The sequence below is a fragment of the Curcuma longa genome, chromosome 19 (genome assembly GCF_044706935.1).
Source record: "Curcuma longa cultivar G26 ecotype Majalengka, Jawa Barat chromosome 19, ITB_CL_G26_1.1, whole genome shotgun sequence".
NCBI classification, from domain to species: domain Eukaryota; kingdom Viridiplantae; phylum Streptophyta; class Magnoliopsida; order Zingiberales; family Zingiberaceae; genus Curcuma; species Curcuma longa.
Window position 1 is genome coordinate 3,310,673 of NC_133879.1, and position 20,503 is coordinate 3,331,175.

The following is a 20,503-nucleotide window of genomic DNA, read 5'->3' on the forward strand; positions in this document are numbered from 1 at the left end:
GGACAGACAAGATAAGACTCCACCAGATTACTACAAGACTTCACTACTGCAAGTAGTGCTCCACTCACTCCTCTACTCAAGCCTCTTCAAGCAGAAGCACCTTAAGCTTTAAGCAAAGAGGCTCTATAAAAACCCCCCTTCTCTATCTAAGTCAGGCATCCAAGAAGTCATACCAGAAGTCCTCCATTCCTCTTGCAACCTTAGCATCCTCCTTTCTTCCGCTTGTATTTAAGTGTGTTTCACTATTGTAAGTTTGTAATTTTCTATTTAAGTTTGCTGTTGTAATTTTCTAGTGTAATTTTCTAGTTTATGTACTATGTATTATGTGAATTAATCAAGAGTATTTTTCAATGATGACTGAGTAGAACACTTCTTCTAGGTTAAGAAAAAAGACTCTGATTTTAATGTTTCCTATCTCTATCCTCAGTCCTTATCCAAGTAATCTCCAGAGGAGATGAACAGTAACTGTTATAAGATCTAGAATTTATTGGTCTAATAAGACCTGTGCTGACTAAGTAAGGCACGACTGGAAGCCATAAAACTTGAAGATAGCCGGGGCATAGTACCAACACTAGCTCTTCATAAGTGAGGCTCACTGGAAGATAAACAGGAAAGAAACTAAGACTATTCCTACTTTCTTAACCTAGATCTTTTCAGAAAACACTCATTTACTCATCTGCTAGCTACCTTTAAAATTTTTCAGACTTAAAAAAAATCTCCCAAAAATTACTCCCCCAAAAATTAGTATCAAAATTACTCCACATATATATATATATATATATATATATATATCTTGTACTAATTTAGATCTTGTACAAGTTTAATGAGATATTTTCACAGCTTCTTTTATATACTCTATTATATCTGTCGATGATCTTGAAGAAGTCTCATCTTCCTCTAATTATATTTTAGTCAACTCTTTTCTTGATAACTCTTATAGGATCTCAGAAAAATATTGGTTACTAACTTACAATTAAACTTAGACAACATAATAAAACAAGTAGATGACCTAACTCAAAATTGGAATCTTATGTTCCCTCAATTTCCTCCCATTATTTTACTAGACCTACAAGCTAATTTAAGAGACTACTAGCATGATTGGAATATTAAAACAAGAACGGACAATGTTCCTTGTTATATATGTGGATTTTATCCAGCTATAGACAAAAGAGCGACTTGTAAATTATGCAGAAAATAAATATGTAATCTTTGTCTGCAACAAACGTATAACCACTCATACCATCCAAGGAAATACTAGAAATACTCTATTGGAAACAAGAGTCTATGTATTAGAAACAAGACTTAACCAATTAGAAGCTGAAGTAAGCCATCTTCAGAAACATTCTAGCAAAGATCCTAAAGGAAAAGGGATCGTTATACATGACCAAGAGGATAGTAAACCTTTGGATATTGACATGGTTTTTATCAAAACTTCTAGTATCTGTAATACAGGAAGAATCGTAGATATACATGTTAAATGTTTAGCCAACATACATGACCATGAATTTACCCTACTTGCCTTTCTTGATAATGGAACCACTAACTCCACTATTGATGAACCAACTATTAGGTCTATTTTACCTAAGGAACTTATAAAAACCTCAGCTCAACCCTTGGTCAACACTCAATTTGATGGTCAAAAACTCCCATGTTTTTAATTTATTATCAATATCCATCTAAGATTTTATACTAATTGTGATGTTTATAACCCTTCTCTATCCATACCTAAACTTTGGGGCAAACCCTTAAATCACCCGAATATCCATCTCATTTTAGGTTTAAATTTTCTTATTGCCTCTGTCCATGCTGTCCTACTTACCAAAGACTATGCTCTTTTCTTCTCAACAATCATTTCTCCTATTATCTTTAACTACTCATCAACAGTGCACAAGCGTGGTGAACCCTTTACCCCTTTTCTCCCACAACCTCCACAAAATCCAAATCCAAACCTTTCCACATCCCAAACAAAAATATTTTAATCAACAAGACTTAGACCTAGTCAAACAAATTAAGTCTATGGTCAAAACCATTTCAGTATTAATACTACCACTTGATATTGACTACTGAGTAATTGAAACAGTTGGTTGTGAAATTGAATGGTGATGAGTTTTATTTAGAAAAGCAACAAAATATGAACCCAAGATAATTAAAACAATATGTAGATATGCCTCTAAAAAATACAAAGAAAAAAGTCATCTAACCTCATTGGATTATGAAATTTTAGCTGTCATTTACTACTTAGATGCTTTTATGCTCTTCATTTGTAATAAACAAGAATTACAGTCAGAACAAATTGTGAAGCTATTGTAAAATATAATCAACAAATAAAAAACTTAGGAAGAGTTTAAGTACGAAAAGACAGATAAAGTTCACAGATACAATAATTAATAAAGAATTAAAAATCCATTGAGAACATATAAAAGGAATAAATAATTCCATAGTAGATACTTTATCCAGACTTCTATACTAACTTAAGATCACATTTACAGATGGACAGGTAATGAAAAGTAAAAACTTTTTCCATGCAAACTTTGAGATTTGGTAATCAAGAACTTCAACAATACACTAGACATGAAGATCGATTCCACTTTGAAGCAAGATTCAAACTTAACAATTCACAGAATCATTTGATAGATAATATTTGAAAATCCCTATCATACTTGGGAGTTCTAACTATAAGATTGCAGTCATAAATGCAACCACTAATTACTTCCTATAAAAGATTAGAAAATAAGAGATTTTCGTATTATGTTATTTTTATGGGATCACAATCAAGGGTTTACCAGACTTGGACGAAGTTAAAACAGCCATATATGATTGTGACAATCCCTTTTATAAAGGATACTATTGCATAGAAGAAGCTATTTCTGTAGTAAGGGCTAGAGTAGGTCTTAATTTCTTCATTAGTATCTCTCTCAAAACTTCTGGTATAGCTCAAACAGAAAACACTTTCTTACAGGCAACAACCAGCTCTCAAAACAAAGAAAAAGACAAAAGAACACTTAGTATTTGGGATAAACCAACCAACTATAAAACTTCGGTAGACTTGAAAAACAAAGAGGTAGTGACCTCTACACCACATGCATCCTTTACACCTGAAAGGATACAATCAGAAAAAAATTCTCCTTTGGAAGACCTAACAGCCTGCCTCGAGATGTGTTTACCTACATGAGAAATATAGTTGAAGCCTCCATCTTTCAATAGTTTGAAGACTTGTACGAGTTACTCAAACTCATACATCAACAACCAATAGAAGACATTACAGTAACTTACGAAGCAGAATTTAGTTTCAAACTAAAGTGCCAAAAACTTTTCACACATTGTAAAGATTCAGAGTAGTTTGGTCGTCCTTGCCTACTTTCTTACTCTATTCGCAAAGGTAACATAGATTATGAGAAATTTATCCCAAGAAATTTTAGAGGACGATTAGTAACTCCATTTACTTTTATGGATTATGGCTTATTACATAAACTTTGGGTCCATGATTTAGATTCTACTTAAGAGTTTCTATGTCATCCAGATACTTAGAGATGTGTTAGAACAAAAAACCTTTGTCATTTGCACTTTTGACAGTACTCCTCCAGAATGAATAGATATGAAGATAGAACCGGCCAAACATTTAATCTGAATGGACATCTATGAAGTCAATGGACTCCAATTAGAACTTGAAGACTATGGCTCTGATTCTAACAAAGAGTGGACTGCAAGAACTACACTTTTAGAGCAATTGAACCAATGGAGAGCTTCTATTCAAGGAAATCAATAATTCTGGGACAGCCACCAAGATCCTACATACTACAATTAGAAAGTAAAGGGATAGTCTTAATAAAAAAATCGACCAAGTTTGGTATCAGAGCCCTAAGACCATAAAAATAAATGACTTCAACCCCAACTCTTAGCTTGGACTATTTAGACTTAACTCTTTATCCAAGTAGAACAATCACCACAATTGACTTTTATAAACATCATTGTTATATCATAACAAAAACACCTAATCACTCCTTACACTATGGTTCCTCACATTTAAATATAATCACAGAGTTACAAATAGGTCTAGAAAAAATCTTAGAGATCTATCAAAATCAAGTCAACATAACTTTAAATAGCTTACACAAATAGTAGGCCAACAAAATCAAGATTAAAGGATCTTAGGAGAAACATTAATTTTCTCAAAGATTCCCAAGACTCTTTAAATGGAAGATTTAGTCAACTAAATCTAATCAGTATTCCTAGGAAAAAGGATATCCTAACATTAGCCAAACTTATTGAAGAAAACAAATTAGAAATTTTGAACTTCAAGCCAAAGGCTTACTCATTCAAGTAAAAGAATTATTAAACACAAACAAAAATCAGTTAGAAAATGATTTAAAACTTTACATGCAATATTAGAAGAAATTAAATATAAATGAACAAAACTCAATTTGAAAATACATACTATGAGGAAGCCCTGAATTATACTTAATAATATTCAAAAATGAGAGAAGATAGATATTAGATTTTATAGGAAAAGGAGATTAAATAATAACTCAACAAAATAACACTATTATAGCACTCTTAACATCACTTCATCACAAGATAACTTTATTAGAAAATAATTTATTACACTTAGAAATACAAATTCAAAAGATAAATCAAACAACTGAGTAGAAAGACAGTATAAAAATTTTAATAAAATATTTAAGTAAATTATCTATAGGAAATATCATCTCTAAAAGACACCAAAAATATATTCTTTTCTTACTTATACTCCACCAGCAACAAAATGAATCTTACAAGAACTACTGATGAATTGGGATTTTATTAATTTTAAATCGATTTATTCTTGGGCTTTTATATGAAAATGATCATTTATTGAATCGATTTAATCATATTTGTCCCATATTGCATAATTTGAGGTTTGATATAATTTTTGTGATTTAATGGTGATTTTTTAGCATTAAATGGATTTTTATTGATTTTAGGGCTAAATCGGACCCGACTCGAGCTAAACCGTGGTCAACTCAAGTCAAAATTGCCAAACTGATCAAGCCAACATGGAGGGCATGACTTAGATCGAGCCCGATCAAAATTTCTGATTTTTTTGGAAACCCTATACTGCCCTAAAGCCCAGATCAAGCCTGCACCGTTGAATCTGAAATCAAGGGCCCAGATTTGTTGATTAATCAGAGTATAAAAACAAAAACTTAGGGATGAACAGCGCCGGCCGCACTGTTCACCTTCGTCCCGCGCAGCTTACCCCTGTTGCGCGACGTAGCAAACGGCAAGCCCCAGCCACCTCCTTTCCATTCCTTCGAGTCTCTGGATCCTAGAGGAAGACCGGGAGATCATCTGGACGGCATTAGGCAGCTGGAAGCACCGCCGGCGAGGGTCTTTCCGACGGTGCGCAATCTCCTCTGTTGTGGCGAATTTTGATGGCATTGCAGAACAAGGTAGCTTTCGTTGATCAGCAACCGGAAGAGGGGTTCTCTGAAGGGAGCTGAACATTGTCAAATCGTCAACGAACTCAACAGCACAAGAAGAGGAGTGGAATTCCAGATTTGCAACTCAACGTTGTTTGCGTTGCGGCTCTGTTTTAGGAAGGGTTTTTCTGATTTAAGTGCTGTGCACGCGAGCAGATCAAGCCCGGATGTTAGTTTGAGATTCTTAAGGGATTTTCAAAGAGGATATAATCCGATTTGGCTTTTGTTTGACACCAAAATGAGAGGATTTGAAGAAGGGAAGGGCTGTGGTTGTTTTGTTTCGTTTTCCTGCATTTCTGATTGCAATTTAGAGTTTCTGAAATTCTGATTTTTGCCAAACTTGTTTTTAAGCTGTGTTAATTTCGGTTCTTAAGAAACTTGAATTCATTTCATGTAGTTAATTCCTTTTGCTAGATAAGTTTGTTTTGGATTGGTTCTAGTGTTCTTTAGCTTAACTTCTTGTCCTTAACTTTAATTCAACTGTTTCGTGCCAAATTCAATGTTGCGTGCCAATCCATTTCAAGTTAAGTAGAATTCGTGAGCTTAGTTCGAATGTTTTAGTTACACTTCATAGTTTAGTTGATTAGTTTTGACAAATTCATAGTATTTCGTTTCCTTGCATCCATTCCTATCTCAATTTCGAAAATCATGAAGCTTGAATTAAGGTTTAGTTCATACTTTGCATTTTAGGTTAGTGATTTACATACCCCATTTATTCACTGATTTTGCATTGCATTTCATTTGAAAACGTCAACAAACACCAAAACCCCATTTTTATTCGGAAAACCCAAAAACACGACACGATAAGCTCAAATTAGGCGATTTTCTACTAGTCCTTGGAAAAACACGACTCGAGGCCCCTATACTTCATTTATTTGTATTTATCGTGGGTTTTCGATATTAATATAAATTCTAATTTGCAACCCTACTCGTGACATTGCATAGCAAATCTAGGGTTGTCAACTACCAAAACAGAAAGTTTTACAGGTTCCCCTAGAAGTTTAAGGGACCCACAAAATAATACAATATCATGATTAGATACTATTCTAGCTAGGAGAAATAGTATGTCCAGCCATCAGTTAGAAGAAATCATAGAAAGAAACCTTGAATTATTCTCCAATGCATAATTAAATGCCCTAAATCCTGGGATTTATTATTTTATTATTTGACGATGACATGTACTTGTAAAAATTGCACATCACATTATATTTTATGTAAACTTCTAACATTTATATTCATTTCATCTTTTAAGTTCAGATTGACTGCAATTTTACATTTTATATTGATAGGAAGTGAAGAACTTGGCATTGAAGAATGCTTAGAGATGCAAATTTGAGGAAATACATGGTAGAATGATTCACGACCAGCTCGTGGAGAGTTTCACGATAGTAGTATTGGGGATAGTGCCCTCAAAATATTGTAATTGGACTATTTTTTTAAATAAAAGTGACATTTATCATTGAATATATTTGTATGAAATTTCTTATTTTGAATATCATAGCAAAATCCCTAGTTTATTGGATGTAGCCATAATTTAGTATATACAAGAGTTATATATACAAGAGGATTAAATTATGGATAATAAACTTGTAGCAGTGCAACGGGAGCGCAGGACTGAAGGACGTGGAGCAAGAAGGACGTAGCGCATTCCATCGAATCAAGAGTCAAGAGTGCTACGTGGTTGAGCTCGAGCATTCCTCTTTCCAGTGCAGGACCAGCTATCGCGTAAACCGAGAAGAGAAAAGAAGAGAAAGCAAGACTCGAAGTAAACCGAGGCACTCTTGAGCCCTTATTGCATTCCACGGCACTCTTGAGCCCTTATTGCATTCCACTTCACACTCTTGAGCAAGAATAGAAGTAAACCGAGGCACTCTTGAGCAAGTCTTCACCACCCACTCCTATGCTCTCTTCCACAGAGGAAAAAACCGAGCGAAACGAAAGATAGGAAAAAAAGCAACCGAAAGTGCTCCAAGCAACCGAGCGAAAGCTAAATCCAAAGAATGAACAAAACAAGTAAACCGAGAAAGAAAGATTCAATCAAGCAAGGAAGCAAGGCCGAGAAAGAAAGCAAGCAATGAAAAGCCATGTGACATAGAGAAAAGCAAGCGAGCCATCAAAGCAAGCTCCACTCTTTCCCCAGAGGGCAAGCTCCACGTATTTATTATAGTATGGCCCCATTGGAAGCGAAGTCGAAAGAAAAAGCAAGCGAGCCATCAACATAGGAAAAAGAAAGCTCCCCATGCATCATCCAGCAAGATAAAATTCGAACAATCATCCACTAGACAATAGGAATTGGAAAGCAAGAAAAAGCAAGCGATCACCACTCCCATTGGATTGGAAAGCAAGAAAAAGAAAGCTCCCCATGCATCAAGTAAAGGAAAGGAGAAGAACAAAGTAATCATTTCAATTTCTTCCAGAGACCAGAGTCCTTTTACAAGTAAAGGAAGGAGACCAGAACGAGAGGCGGCTAACTGCAAGTGGGAAGGCCAATGAGGTCGCTTAGCTGGAATTCTCAGATGATATCGTGCAAGGAGGCGGGAAGAGATTCAAGTTCTCGGAGAGTGCCTCAGTCTTCTAGTCTCGCATGAAATAACTAGTCAGAGTGGCGCCTTCTCGGTCTATTCTATGCTTCACTCTGAATGGGATGAAAGATCGAAGGTAGCGGAGAAGCTAGAGCGCTCAGTCTCGTAAGTCGATGAATGGGCGGCTAGAGTCCGAAGTGCCATACTATAATAAATTGGAGAAAGGAGCTCTACTATTCGATCCGGGCCCCTTACTATAATATAAATTGAAGGGAAGATTAGCTCTCTTGGTCCTAGTCTCGGAACACCTCTCTTGGGCTGGTTCTCGTGCGGGCTATGGTTCTTGATCTGGCTAATAGCTATGGGATCCGGCTAAAGATCTGGCTAGGCTCTATCAATAGGTGGAGTGAGCCTTGTGAACTTCTTTCAATGATGGAAATTCTATGATCTGGCTATAGGGGCAGGAGTCTTCTGTACGTGGACCTGCGGAATAGCTCTGTGTGTTCTTTGGAGTGGTCAAGTAGAGGAGCGAGAACTGACCCGTCTTACGTGGCCCCGTCGAAGTGCTCACCGGTCGAAGCGGCCCGGCAAAGAGAACCTGGGAGGCAATGGCTGGGCGAATTCAGATCCATCTGGTATAGAGTGCTGGTGCCCTGGTCATTGAGTTAGATAGCTGTTGAGTTCCCAAGTAAGAAGAGATAGGAAGATAAGAGTAGCGAACGGATGATTCATCATACATAATGGAGAGATCTACCGTTCTATTCAAGGAGGGGGGACTTCCGTTCGGTCGATCATGGGATGGGGTCCGGAGCGAACAAAGGTCCACAGTGACGCGAACCTATGCGAGAACCAAAGAGTGCTCAAGCGAATTCAGACGGGATGCTCTCTGTTAGGGGACCGAGGAGCGAAGAAAGGAAAGCCGACTCAAAGGAGGTGCGGAACGGGTCAGTTCTCGCTCATATAATTGATATAAGAAAATGGTCACCGTTCTGCGTCGGCTAAACTGCTCTGCGCACGTAGTTGTTGTGTCGCCCGTTCGCACCTCTTCCGGAAGGAAGCTATCTATAAGATAGCTCAGACTCCATAGCCAGACGAAGCAGACGCCGAATAGCCTTCCGTCCACCTACCTGACAGCTGCGCACTTCTTTCTTAAGATATGCAGTGCAGCGCTAGAAAGATGATTGGAAGCACTCCACAAGAGGGAACTTGCCCAGTTCCTAGAGTCCAGGACTAGAGGCAAGATAGTGCAAGGACCTATGCCCATTAGGCAGTGCTATAGAATGCCGTCCCTCTTTCTCTTGGGCGGACCTGCGATGCCCTAGCAATGCACCTCCCGGACTCCTTTAGATGACTCGGAGCTCATCAGCTTCCTTACTGTCCTGATCTGCGAGGAGAAGGAGTTCTCACATGTAAGAATTGGTGGGACGACTAATCAGGGTAGTGTGGACAGCTATGCGATACTCATCTAATTGGATGGTGATTGGGCAGTGAGCGACACTTGTGTGAGAAGCTTATTCTATAGTATAGAGCTATGTAAGGGGTAGAGTTAGGCAACTCCGATATGTCAACCAGTGTGGGAAGGGCTGAGGGTCGAATCTTAGTGCTCAGATATGCCTTACCATGAGTCAGGGGATGCCCTCCTGGTCTTGGGGGACTCCTAATAGTGAATTTGACGTCTCCGCTCTTGCTCTAGTATCTAACTTGGTAATTGAGTTGCTAGTGGTATGGCACTGATCTACATACAGTAAAAGGGAATGGTTTGAAGAGAGGTTTGATTGACACGAATCTATTGAAGGAAGCCCACGGAGCGGTAGTTCAGTATTCTATGAGTCGGGAAGAGTAGATGGCAGAGAGTCGGAAAGAAGGAGACACCGTGGTGCTTAAGTGACAATGGTGATCCAATCACAGAGTAAGCGGAATTTATATTTATTTTAGGCCCCAAGAAGATAAATAGCCCCAAAGGCGTAGACTAACTGTATATAATATAAGAGTTGTACCTCGGCTACGCAGAGGCATATAAATAGCCTTTGGGGCTATTTACGACTAAGTAGACTAATCAGCCTGTATATAATATAAGATAAGTACCTCGGCTACGCAGAGGCATATAAATAGCCTTTGGGGCTATTTACGACTAAGTAGACTAACTGTATATAATATAAGAGTTGTACCTCTGCTACGCCTCTTTGAGTCGAAAATAGACCCTTTGGCTAAGGAGATAAATAGCCCCAAGAAGATAAATAGCCCCTTTGGCGTAGACTAACTGTATATAATATAAGAGTTGTACCTCGGCTACGCAGAGGCATATAAATAGCCTTTGGGGCTATTTACGACTAAGTAGACTAACTGTATATAATATAAGATAAGTACCTCTGCCACAACTTACTATATTTTTGGGGCATATAAATAGCCTTTGGGTCTATTTTCGACTCACAAAGAGGCATAGCAGAGGTCTTTCTATTTTAGTAAGATGGTTTATTCTACTTAGTCGTAAATAGCCCCAAAGGCTATTTCTTCTACTCAGCATAGCTGAGGTCTTTATATTATAGTAAGGCAGATTAGTCTACGCCTTTGGGGCTATTTATCTTCTCGGGGCTATTTATCTCCTTGAGGCATATAAATAGCCAAAGGGGCTATTTACGACTAATCCGAATTAATAGTGAAATTCACTGAATCTGAATCTGAGTGGTATAAAGAATAGAATCAGACTCATTGAAATTTTGCAAATTCAAATTTCTTTCCCTTTAGTATCATTAAAGACAGTCAGGATCTAATATGAGCGGGACCCAATAAGGCTGGGCACTATGGGTCACTCTGCACGTAGTGCTAGACCCGCCCGAGTCGGCAATCCGGCAGCTTTGAACAATCCTAACTGGAATAAATGGTCGCTACAGAGAAATATATATATACAGGGGCCTAAAATCTAGAGGCGTTTAGTCGTAAATAGCCCCTTTGGCTATTTATATGCCTCTGCGTAGCAGAGGTACTTATCTTATATTATATACAGTTAGTCTACGCCTTTGGGGCTATTTATCTTCTTGAATCAAAAAAGCTATATGCTTAACACATGCAACAAATTATAGCTATATATTTGATTTGCTCCCGGATTAGTCTACAATAGCCCCTTTGGCTATTTACGACTAACTGCTGAATGTTTCCCGATAGAGCCCGAGTCTGTTGTTGCAGTTGGATCCCGTGCCCGGACCCGTCGTTATACTCTTTCATTCCGACCTTGAGATGTTAGGAAAGAGTGAAAGATGTATAGTATATATAGTTAGGCCCAAAAACCTAGTAAGTAATTATGTCAATGGTACACCCCTACTATTATTAAGTTCGTAATACCAGTAATTTGCTGCAAGAATTGACTATATTTGTAGGGCCTGCAAAGTAGTTAATCTAGTACTTGAAAGCCAACCGAACCTAAGCTAAAACCCACCTAAAATAAATAGAAATTCCGAATATTGATAGTTTGTTTTCAATAACCGAATAAACTTTGCTTACCCCCACGTCCGGTCTCTCTTATTAAGTGCAAGGGCTCTTGCTCATGTGAAAACGCTTTATCCAAGGGAAGAATTTGCTCTAAATCTAAAGTCAGTTAAGGGTAAGAGTTCATGGTAAGGGGAATTTATTATAGCCTAATATAAAGGTAAATTCTGTTGCTGCACTTACTTATTTATAACGATAGGCTCCAATCTAAGTAAGTTCATTCAATCGAAAGGGAACCCACTGCCATACTATAATAAATTCTCCACTTGACTTGAATATCAGTTTGAATCCTATGGCTCTCTTCGGTGATGACCTAGAGTTGAGGGAGACAGTTGAACTCCCCTTGTATAAGTTTATAACCGCAATATATAGTAAGGGCTCCCCTTAGGTTTTAGTTAGGGAACTACTACTACTATAAGGACATCTCCTAGTGGTTCATACACCATCCAAGATTGATTCGGTGTTCCGGATCAGGATCACAATTTTACAAACATGGTTCTCGACTTCAAAAGACCCATCGAAGCAAGTTCAATTACCCAGAATCCGCTTTAATTTGTACTTGTAAACACAGATGCAGGTGAAAGCAGGGTAACCGGAGAAATGCGATGCATGAACTTCCAATTTAAGATTACAATAATTTGCCAAAATCCATAAACAATACCCAGCAGAGCAGCGAAAAACAAAGCAAGAAGATACAACTCAGAAAAGCTACAGATTGCATTTTGTTAAAATACAGAGAGAGTAAACTGGATACAGTATAGATATGATAACATATCCAAAAAAAAAAAGAATGACATGAGATTTTGCTTCTCATATGCCTCCCACATCCCTATCTATCATAGCTCTCTCTATAAAAGTATGGGGAACATTACCACAGAGTCAAAAGAGATTATTGTGGGTCAGTAAGATGTAGTTTCGAAGTAGACGACTCACCTAGGGAGACTGAAGCAAGAGAAGAAGCCCAGACCCGTGCATTATTCGCACCTTTCCGGAGGTTCCTAGTCCGATTGCAAACGCTAAGATTGCTCCATAACTTTTTGACATCGACCAAATGCAGCACCTGCTCCGACAAATGGCTCAATTCGCAAAGAAACATCAAGTTCAGATGCCAGGCATGCGAGACCCAAAAGGCTTTCACACGGGAGTATATTGCAGGGATGAAGCATATGATCATCCTCAGAAAGATGAAAAGAACACTAAATGCGAAGTAAGGTTCCTTTGTTATCAATTCCTTTGCAGATTCAACCGAGAGTGTTTGGGTCCCAACATTTCCAGAACCAGCCTGGTCTATCTCCAGATGTATGACTGGGTCAAAACCTGTATAAAAATAGGGAAGATATGTTTACTACATGTTTAAGATAAATAGTTTACATGTGGAAATTAAAATTAAATGAACCAGAGAAAATGTAAAGACAAAATAATGAAGTTTTAGTTTATAAAGTTGAAATTATGGCGCTTGAACTGATATTATACAGCCAAACCAATTATATAGTCAAGGTAAGTCATGCTATGTTTGCAAGAGGCCATGCTTAGCCTAACACCAAAAGGTTGAGTTGAAGAAGTTGTCATGAGCATTGACGGATGATATGGATAGTGCAAATCAGAAGTTCTGCAGAGAAAAGAAATGTAACTGAAGCTAATGTACCTGTACTTTTCTTGTAGAAATAGACCAGGGAAGTGAGATCCTTTGACCCATGATAGTGAAGCCTTGCTGTCCCATTGATCAAAATTATAGCTGGAAAACTGTGAATGCCATATCTTGAGAGGAGACTGAGCAGCAACAAAAAAAAGTTAACAGATGAAATGTCAAGTTTCATAAAGAATACATGGGCAATTTGATGAAGATTAGAGCAAACCAACTAGTAAACTTGCTGCAGCATACCTGGGCATGACTGATGATTCTTCCACTAAGAAGTGTTTTATTTGAGGAAACATGGAACTAAGAGCATCAAAAGTAGGTCGACTGCTGCGTGAGAATGGGCACCATGATGCATAGAAGAGAACAGAAAAATAAGTACTTATCTTGTCAGAGCCAAGTACTTTCTCGAGTATCTCTCCACTCACCTTCAAAAATGATCATACAAATTAGACAAAACTTGTAGCTCACAACCAAAACAAATGAAGAGATGGCAAGGGAAAGCATAAATATGAGACAACACTACTACTGCATGTTCAAGTCAGAAAAAAAAAGAAGGCAGGGAGACGCAAATTGCAAATACAATAACAACCGAGTTTTTATCCCATCGTGTGGGGTTGACTATATGAATCCTTCTATATCATTGGATTTGATCCCCTACTATATCCTCGTCTATATTTAAATGTTATTTTATAGTTGCTAACCAAATCTTCTTTAGTCTCTTTCTTTCTTGATTAATATGTATATTTGTCATGATATCACATCGCTTTACTAACACGTTTATTGGTCGCCTAAACATATATCCATACCATTTTAAATACATCTCTCGGAGTTTTTCTTTAATATGTGTAATCTCATTTTCTCTCTAATATTTTCATTTTTTATCCTCTTAATCCTCGTATGTCCGCATATCCACTTTAACATCCTCTACTGCTCATGTGCTCAATACATATTCTAATATTTAGCTCCATATAACATAGTAGGTTTAATCGTTATTTTGTAAAACTTCTCTTTAAACTTTAGAGGTATTTTACGATCACAAAGAACTCTTAAATGCCCTTCTCCATTTCAATAATTATGCTTGAATCCTATGTAAAACATCAATATCAATCACTTCATCCTTTTACAAAAATGATCCTAAATACTTAAAGTTCTCAGTTGTTATCTCCTATCTTAATAATTGTCTTACTATATCTACTACTACTACTAAACTTAAATTTTATATATTCTGTCTTTACTCAACTAAGCCTAAAATCTTTTAGTTTTGATGTTTCCTATCAAAATTCGAGCTTAACATTTACTCTTTTATGTATTTCATTGATCAAAATAATGTTTATTTATAAATAACATGCACCATAATAACATACCTTGTGTAGGATCAAAAAAGATGAGAGGGGGGATGAATCTCGTATTTAAAATCTTTTCTCTTTTATTTTAAAAACCTTTCAAAATCAGAGATTGCAGCGAAAAAATAAGAATGACACACGAGATTTTTACTTGATTCACAATCCTTGCTGGATTGATACTCCAAGGCCTGTAATCCTGCATTGGACTACCTCGGTGGGCAAATCATTAAAAGCCTTCTTCTGAAAAACTTTCGGAAAGAAAGATGCGTTTATAAGATATAGGAGATTGTAACAACCATGCAAATCTCCTAATAAAAGAAATACAATAAATAAATAATACCAACGACACAAGATAAGAGTTGATGTGAATTGTCGGCGACTTCCACGACTTGCTCGGACAACGAATTTAGCATAGAGAATGAGGATTTGAAAGTTTGAGATTGATGATCAGCATTGAAACTCGAGCCTACTTTTACAGGCCCACTCCGGTCACTTGAACAACCTTCTAGGTGACTCCACTTCAGCGCATCGATTTGAAAATTCTGCTTGCTAATTTGGAAAATCAGTTCTTCCGGTCACCTGCATTCACTTACAGGCTGGACATCAGATTACCTGGGTTTTCTTTTGGGCGCCCCTAGCGCAACTTTATTCTTTCCGACTTGCCAAAACTGCTCTCCGAGCACTTGGAAACGATCCGGTCGCCTAGACGTCTAGTTGCCTGGAATCTCTCTGATCGTCCAGATTCTTACAAAATCGAGTTAGCTCATACATAATATAATATCATTTGACAGTCATCCAAACATTTAATCTCGACTTTGAAATCTAAGTCGAACGCTTAGTCGGATCGTTGCTTCAGTCTGCCCCCATAAAAAGGACTCGTCCTTTCCACTTCACTCTTGGAGCTTACTTGAGCTTACCTGCCAAACATCTGATCTACCTGACTTGTTTGGACTTCTTCTGCTTAGTATCCGACCGACCTGATCCACTAAGACTTTCTTGCAATACCAAATTAGTACAATAACAATAATAGTAAAGTAAAACAGCGCTAGCAATATTATACTTTGGTCGACTAAATACGCTAGTCTGGTCGACCATGTGTGGTCGATCAGACATTTTATTTCGGCCATAGTTGCTTGGAGTTTACTCCAAAATTTCTCATTACTTAAGATTCACTTGCTTCACGTGGTCAACCAGACATTTTATTTCGGCCACAGTTGCTTGGAGTTCACTCCAAGATTTCTCATTACTTAAGATTCACTTGCTTCGGATTTTTCTTTTCCTTGGAGTTCACTCTTCCAAGATTTCTGACTACCTAAAGTTCACTTCCTTAGAATTTTCCGTCTTACTTAGAGCTCACTCTTTTAAAACTTCTCACTACCTAAGGTTCACTCCTTTAGGATTTTCTTCCTTCTTGGAGTTCACTGCTCCAAAATTCCCATTATTTAAGGTTCGCACCCTTAGAATTTTTCCTTTTGTTTATAGTTCATTCCTCCAAGATTGTTAAGCATTTGGTCAACATTGATCTGCTTGGACTTCTCACCAACTCGTTTCCAAGCATCCAGTCAAACTTAACTTGCTTGCATTCTCTCACCAACTTGGTCAACCTTGACCAACCTCTCATTTAACATATTGTCAAACAAACATCAAAACCCTAGACGTCGATTGCACCAACACCTTGGATGTGTCTAGTGAGTTCATCCCTAATTAGTATAAAAAAATTTAATCTTAAAGTTGATCCTATATGTAATACTATCTTTATAAGAAACGTTTCAGTTAATCCACTTGGAGTTGTCACTCTTGTCATTATATCCTCAAATATATTCTTAATTGTTTCAATATATACTATGTTAGGACCTTTCTTTTCTAGGATTCTCCACATAATATCTTTTAGGACTCTTTTTCTAAGTCAATGAATATTATGTGTAAGTCTTGCTTCTTTTCCTATACTGAGAAGATATATAGTTTCAATCGTCGACTTTTAGGCATAAATCTAAATTGATCTTCAGTCACCTTGGACTCCTTCCTTGATCTTTTTTCCATTACTTGTTTCAAAAGTTCCATGATATAACTCATTAATTTAATGTCTTTATAATCCGTACAATTTTAGAAGTCTTCTTTGTTTTTACACAGAGGACTAGAATACTTACCCTCTATTATGTTTTCAATATTGGCTTAAATAATTTCGTAAGTCATGTAGTCCTCCAACTCCCTTATTCTCTCAAATTTCCAACTATCGTTGTTGAGATAAAAGGCTTGTTCTGAATTACTAGGCATTGAAAATTTTTCCTTTTGCTCTCTTATTTCTAAGCTATAATCCTTTTAGTCCAATCTCTATTAACTTCTTTCATATCTCCAATTAGAATTCTCTATGCCTAGTATAACACTATTGATAGTTTGTGATGGTCAGAAGATCCTTGTTACTGGTAAGCAGGTGCAATTTTAAATCTGTTGCTAAGATCTGTGCTTATAATTTCCTTTTGCAAATCAATAATGATTACAATGTCAAAGGGTTCCATAGATTCAGCCCATATATATCTGATTCTCTAAAACAGCAGTTTTTGAGGCAATATCACGAATCAAACCATCAACTGTACGTATATATTACACTAATACATTTTTTTTTTACAATTTTAACTTTAATCTAAACACTAAAGGCCCACACAATGAGTATTTGCTAAGAATAATAATGACACGTCCAGTTTGTCCACTAATATCCAACTTTTCCCTTTCAGCTGACATAGTGGGACTTTAGTCCATAATAACGAGAAAGTTAAATATAATAAATTTTATCCTGTTAACCCACAAAGAAACCAGCATAGACAGGAGATATCTTAAACTACTATCTGGTTGTCCATTGTTGGAAAATGGACATTAAAAATTGCTCCCTTCAATAGCACGCCTTAACCTAGATAGTAGCAAAAGTCCAAAGTGAACGCCACAAGAAGCCAAATGTCAAAAAAAAAAAGTCTCATTGATTTTATCCCAAAGGCACGCAGATGATTCAGCTTAGGGTGGGTGAAGCACACCACACACCCCAAGAAGTATAAGAGATCAATCAACAGATAGCTACCAAGTGCCATGCTTAAGAGAAATTAAAGCATGAGATTAGATTAGGAAAAAAAGGGAGGGGTGGAAAGAAATCTGCGAAACAACTAAAAGAGGTCAGCAACCCACTTTGTATCTAAATAAAACACATACTTATCATTCTTCACCTTTCTGCTTATAGAGTAGGAATTAAATCAAAAGCAGTTTATCATGCAGTGCTCATCGAAACAACTGTCTCAAACTCATGAAAGGCATCAAAGTTTGCCCTTTCTACACTTAATCGGCAGCATGTAACCTACCTAATCAAGCTTAAACGGAAATCAAAGACATAATAATGAAAAGGCATGTCCTTCCTGCAAAAAAAATCAAAACAATAAGCCTAGTTGTCAGATTTCAGTACAAAACCCACACACGTAACTAAAATTTTAAGAAACCGGTAAATGGTCATAAGGAATCCTTCTAGAGACCTAACAATCCGAGAAAAATCAAACCGTAAATAATCTCGCCACCTACTTCCGCTTCCACCTTGGACAGCAATACGCAAAACGGAAAGTACAAGGAAGTAAGCAACATGCGACGGCGTACCTCCACAGGCGGAGACAGGTCGACTGAAGAAGGGCATTGAGATCCGTGGTGACTGAGGAAGGCGTGCTCCGATCGAGGACACAGCGGCTGCACGGCGGATCGGAGGCGTGCGAGGCAGGCGGCAGGGGAGACGAGGAGGAGGAGAGCGAGGAGATGGCAGTAGGATTCAACCATAGCGAAGGAAGGGAGCAAGAAAGCAAGAGAGCAAGCGAGATTTCGACCTCTCTCTTTCCAGCCTTTATTAAATTGCGCGTCTTCTCATTTGGATTGGGTTTCGCTTCTTAAATCGTAACTTCTAACAGGTTGGTAACACATTGGATCCGCCTGAGACTGTAAATCCGAATCCGATAAATTGTGTAGAGAAAAAAAAGGGATCTCTTACAAAATTCCGAGTGATTTGATGAGAGATATTTTTGAACAATTTTTTTAATGATAAATATAATATAATAAAATGCAAAAGACCTTTTTTGAAATAAACATTTTCTCTTTTGGACGAAGGAGGCAGTCACCCCATAAGATTTAAAAATATATATAATATATATTCTAAAAAATTAATACTAATTAAAATTAAAATATATCTAATTCATATTCATCTCACTCTCCATTTTCTTCATTAAAAATAGTCTCAAACTCTTTTTGGCACTTGGACTGATTGATTGAAGATTCGTCATCGAAAAATTAAAATTAATCATGTATTTAAAAAAATCTCAACCTAAGCTATCAATTATTACAATTTTATGAGAAAATATCATTGACTTAGAACGAGTTCGTCAGTCCTCTTATTTTGTTAGAGTTGTACAACTCATTTCTTGTTGTAGTCATAAATTCTTATTGTCAACAATTATGGTTTGAGAAAGTTTAGTCTTGATTTTAATATCTAAAATGTGATTTCGAAGGGTGTGATATGCAACAAAAAATGATAATCCCAGTAGCCACATCTCTGGGGGTTCGGCTCGAATCTCTTAGCAACATATATTTACCACCGACCACCAGGGTAAATCGAGAAGCATTTCATGCCCATCATCTTTTGATTGCGTTCCTCATTTGGAGGAAAATTCCTACAAATACGCCGTAGCTGGGGACGGCGAGTGTTTTTTTTTCTCCGACCATTGCCCCAGGGACGTGTGATATGCAACAAGTAGAAGTGGAACATCACTTCACTTTTTAATTATTGGTTCTAGTTTTAGACATTTAGGGTTTAAAATTTTTGAGCTTTTAGTGATTAATTGAATTATATTATATTCTTGAACAGGTGTTGAAGAAAATAATTTTGGGATGGATGGATTGTTATTTCAATTAGAATCATGAGTTAAGGTTGAAATTTTTGAATTTAAATTTGTTTTCAACTCTTTAAATTTAAAATTTAGACTTTTAAATTGTAAAAATCAATTTACACTAATATTTAAAATTTTTAAAATTTTTAATTTATATTTTAAAAGTATTTTAAAATTTTTAGAGTTGGATAATTCGATTTTGAAAGGGTAGATATATTATAATTATGAAATATAATTTTTAAAAATCAATTTACACTAATATTTAACATTTTTAAAAATTTTAATTTATATTTTTAAAGTATTTTAAAATTTATAGAGTTGGATAATTCAATTTTGGAATGGTTGATATATTATAATTATGAAATATAATTTTTAAAAATTATTATGTATAGTTGTAAAGTAAAATATAAAATTTGTGACTTTTAAAAAAATTTATTTGAACTCGTCCTCTCTAATTAAAAAATTTGACTACGCCATTGAATTCAAGTATTTAAATTTTGTATGCATGATTAATTTTGAAGGTTGAAGATTCATAAATTTATGATTGATCCAGAACAAATGCAATGAATTGAATTAAAACATAAATAAAGATAATCATAAAATCTTAGTGGAATGATTCTTCTCGTGTTGTGGAAGAGGTCAACAATATTCAGTTAAATAGCGGTGTATGACCACGGCACCGCCCCATGAGAATGATGCTTCCTCGCACTTGAACGTGACTTGACCAAGGGCATAGGTACGCGTTCTTAAAGAGAAATTAGAAATTGCCGGGTCTTTCTTGATTAGAGCTAGAATTCAGAAACTAAAGGTAAACTCTAGCAAAACTTCTAAAGCATTCACCTGTTTTGTTTTTTTATCATTGATGCAGAGATGATTTTTCTAGAAATGAACTTGGGATTTATTGATACTGATAGTCCAATCAAGAAGTTGTTCACATTGAAAATATATGAAAAATAGTCCAATCAAGAAGTTGTTCACATTGAAAATATATGGAAAATTTTTTGAAGTCAAAAATTTTTTGAAGTTATAAGATAAAGATATTTATATTGATATGAGACTTTTTGAGTAAAGTTCAAAAATAAAACCATGAGAGCGTGGATCCAAAATGAATAATATCATAATATTTTAAAGATATATATGAATTTCATCTGTT

General features: G+C 36.4%; 1 protein-coding gene across 1 annotated transcript; it reads right to left on the reverse strand.

Annotated features, from left to right (window-relative positions):
* Nucleotides 1-12,110: 12,110 nt before the first annotated feature.
* On the reverse strand, nucleotides 12,111-18,313 carry LOC141812611 (5'-adenylylsulfate reductase-like 5). Its single transcript, XM_074700625.1, has 4 exons — nucleotides 18,077-18,313; nucleotides 13,347-13,528; nucleotides 13,110-13,234; nucleotides 12,111-12,781 (listed from the first exon to the last, which is right to left on the reverse strand). Exons 1-4 carry the CDS (start codon nucleotides 18,248-18,250, stop codon nucleotides 12,354-12,356), a joined length of 909 nt encoding a protein of 302 aa, XP_074556726.1. The 5' UTR covers nucleotides 18,251-18,313; the 3' UTR covers nucleotides 12,111-12,353.
* Nucleotides 18,314-20,503: the final 2,190 nt, after the last annotated feature.

What these genes read in the sequence shown, in the direction of transcription:
- LOC141812611 (XM_074700625.1), bottom strand. Translation starts at nt 18,250, where the DNA reads ATGGTTGAATCCTACTGCCATCTCCTCGCTCTCCTCCTCCTCGTCTCC. An exon ending in ACCTGTCTCCGCCTGTGGAG is followed by an intron (nt 13,529 to 18,076) that starts GTACGCCGTCGC and finishes TCATTTTTGAAG; the next exon opens with GTGAGTGGAGAGATACTCGA. An exon ending in GAATCATCAGTCATGCCCAG is followed by an intron (nt 13,235 to 13,346) that starts GTATGCTGCAGC and finishes GTTGCTGCTCAG; the next exon opens with TCTCCTCTCAAGATATGGCA.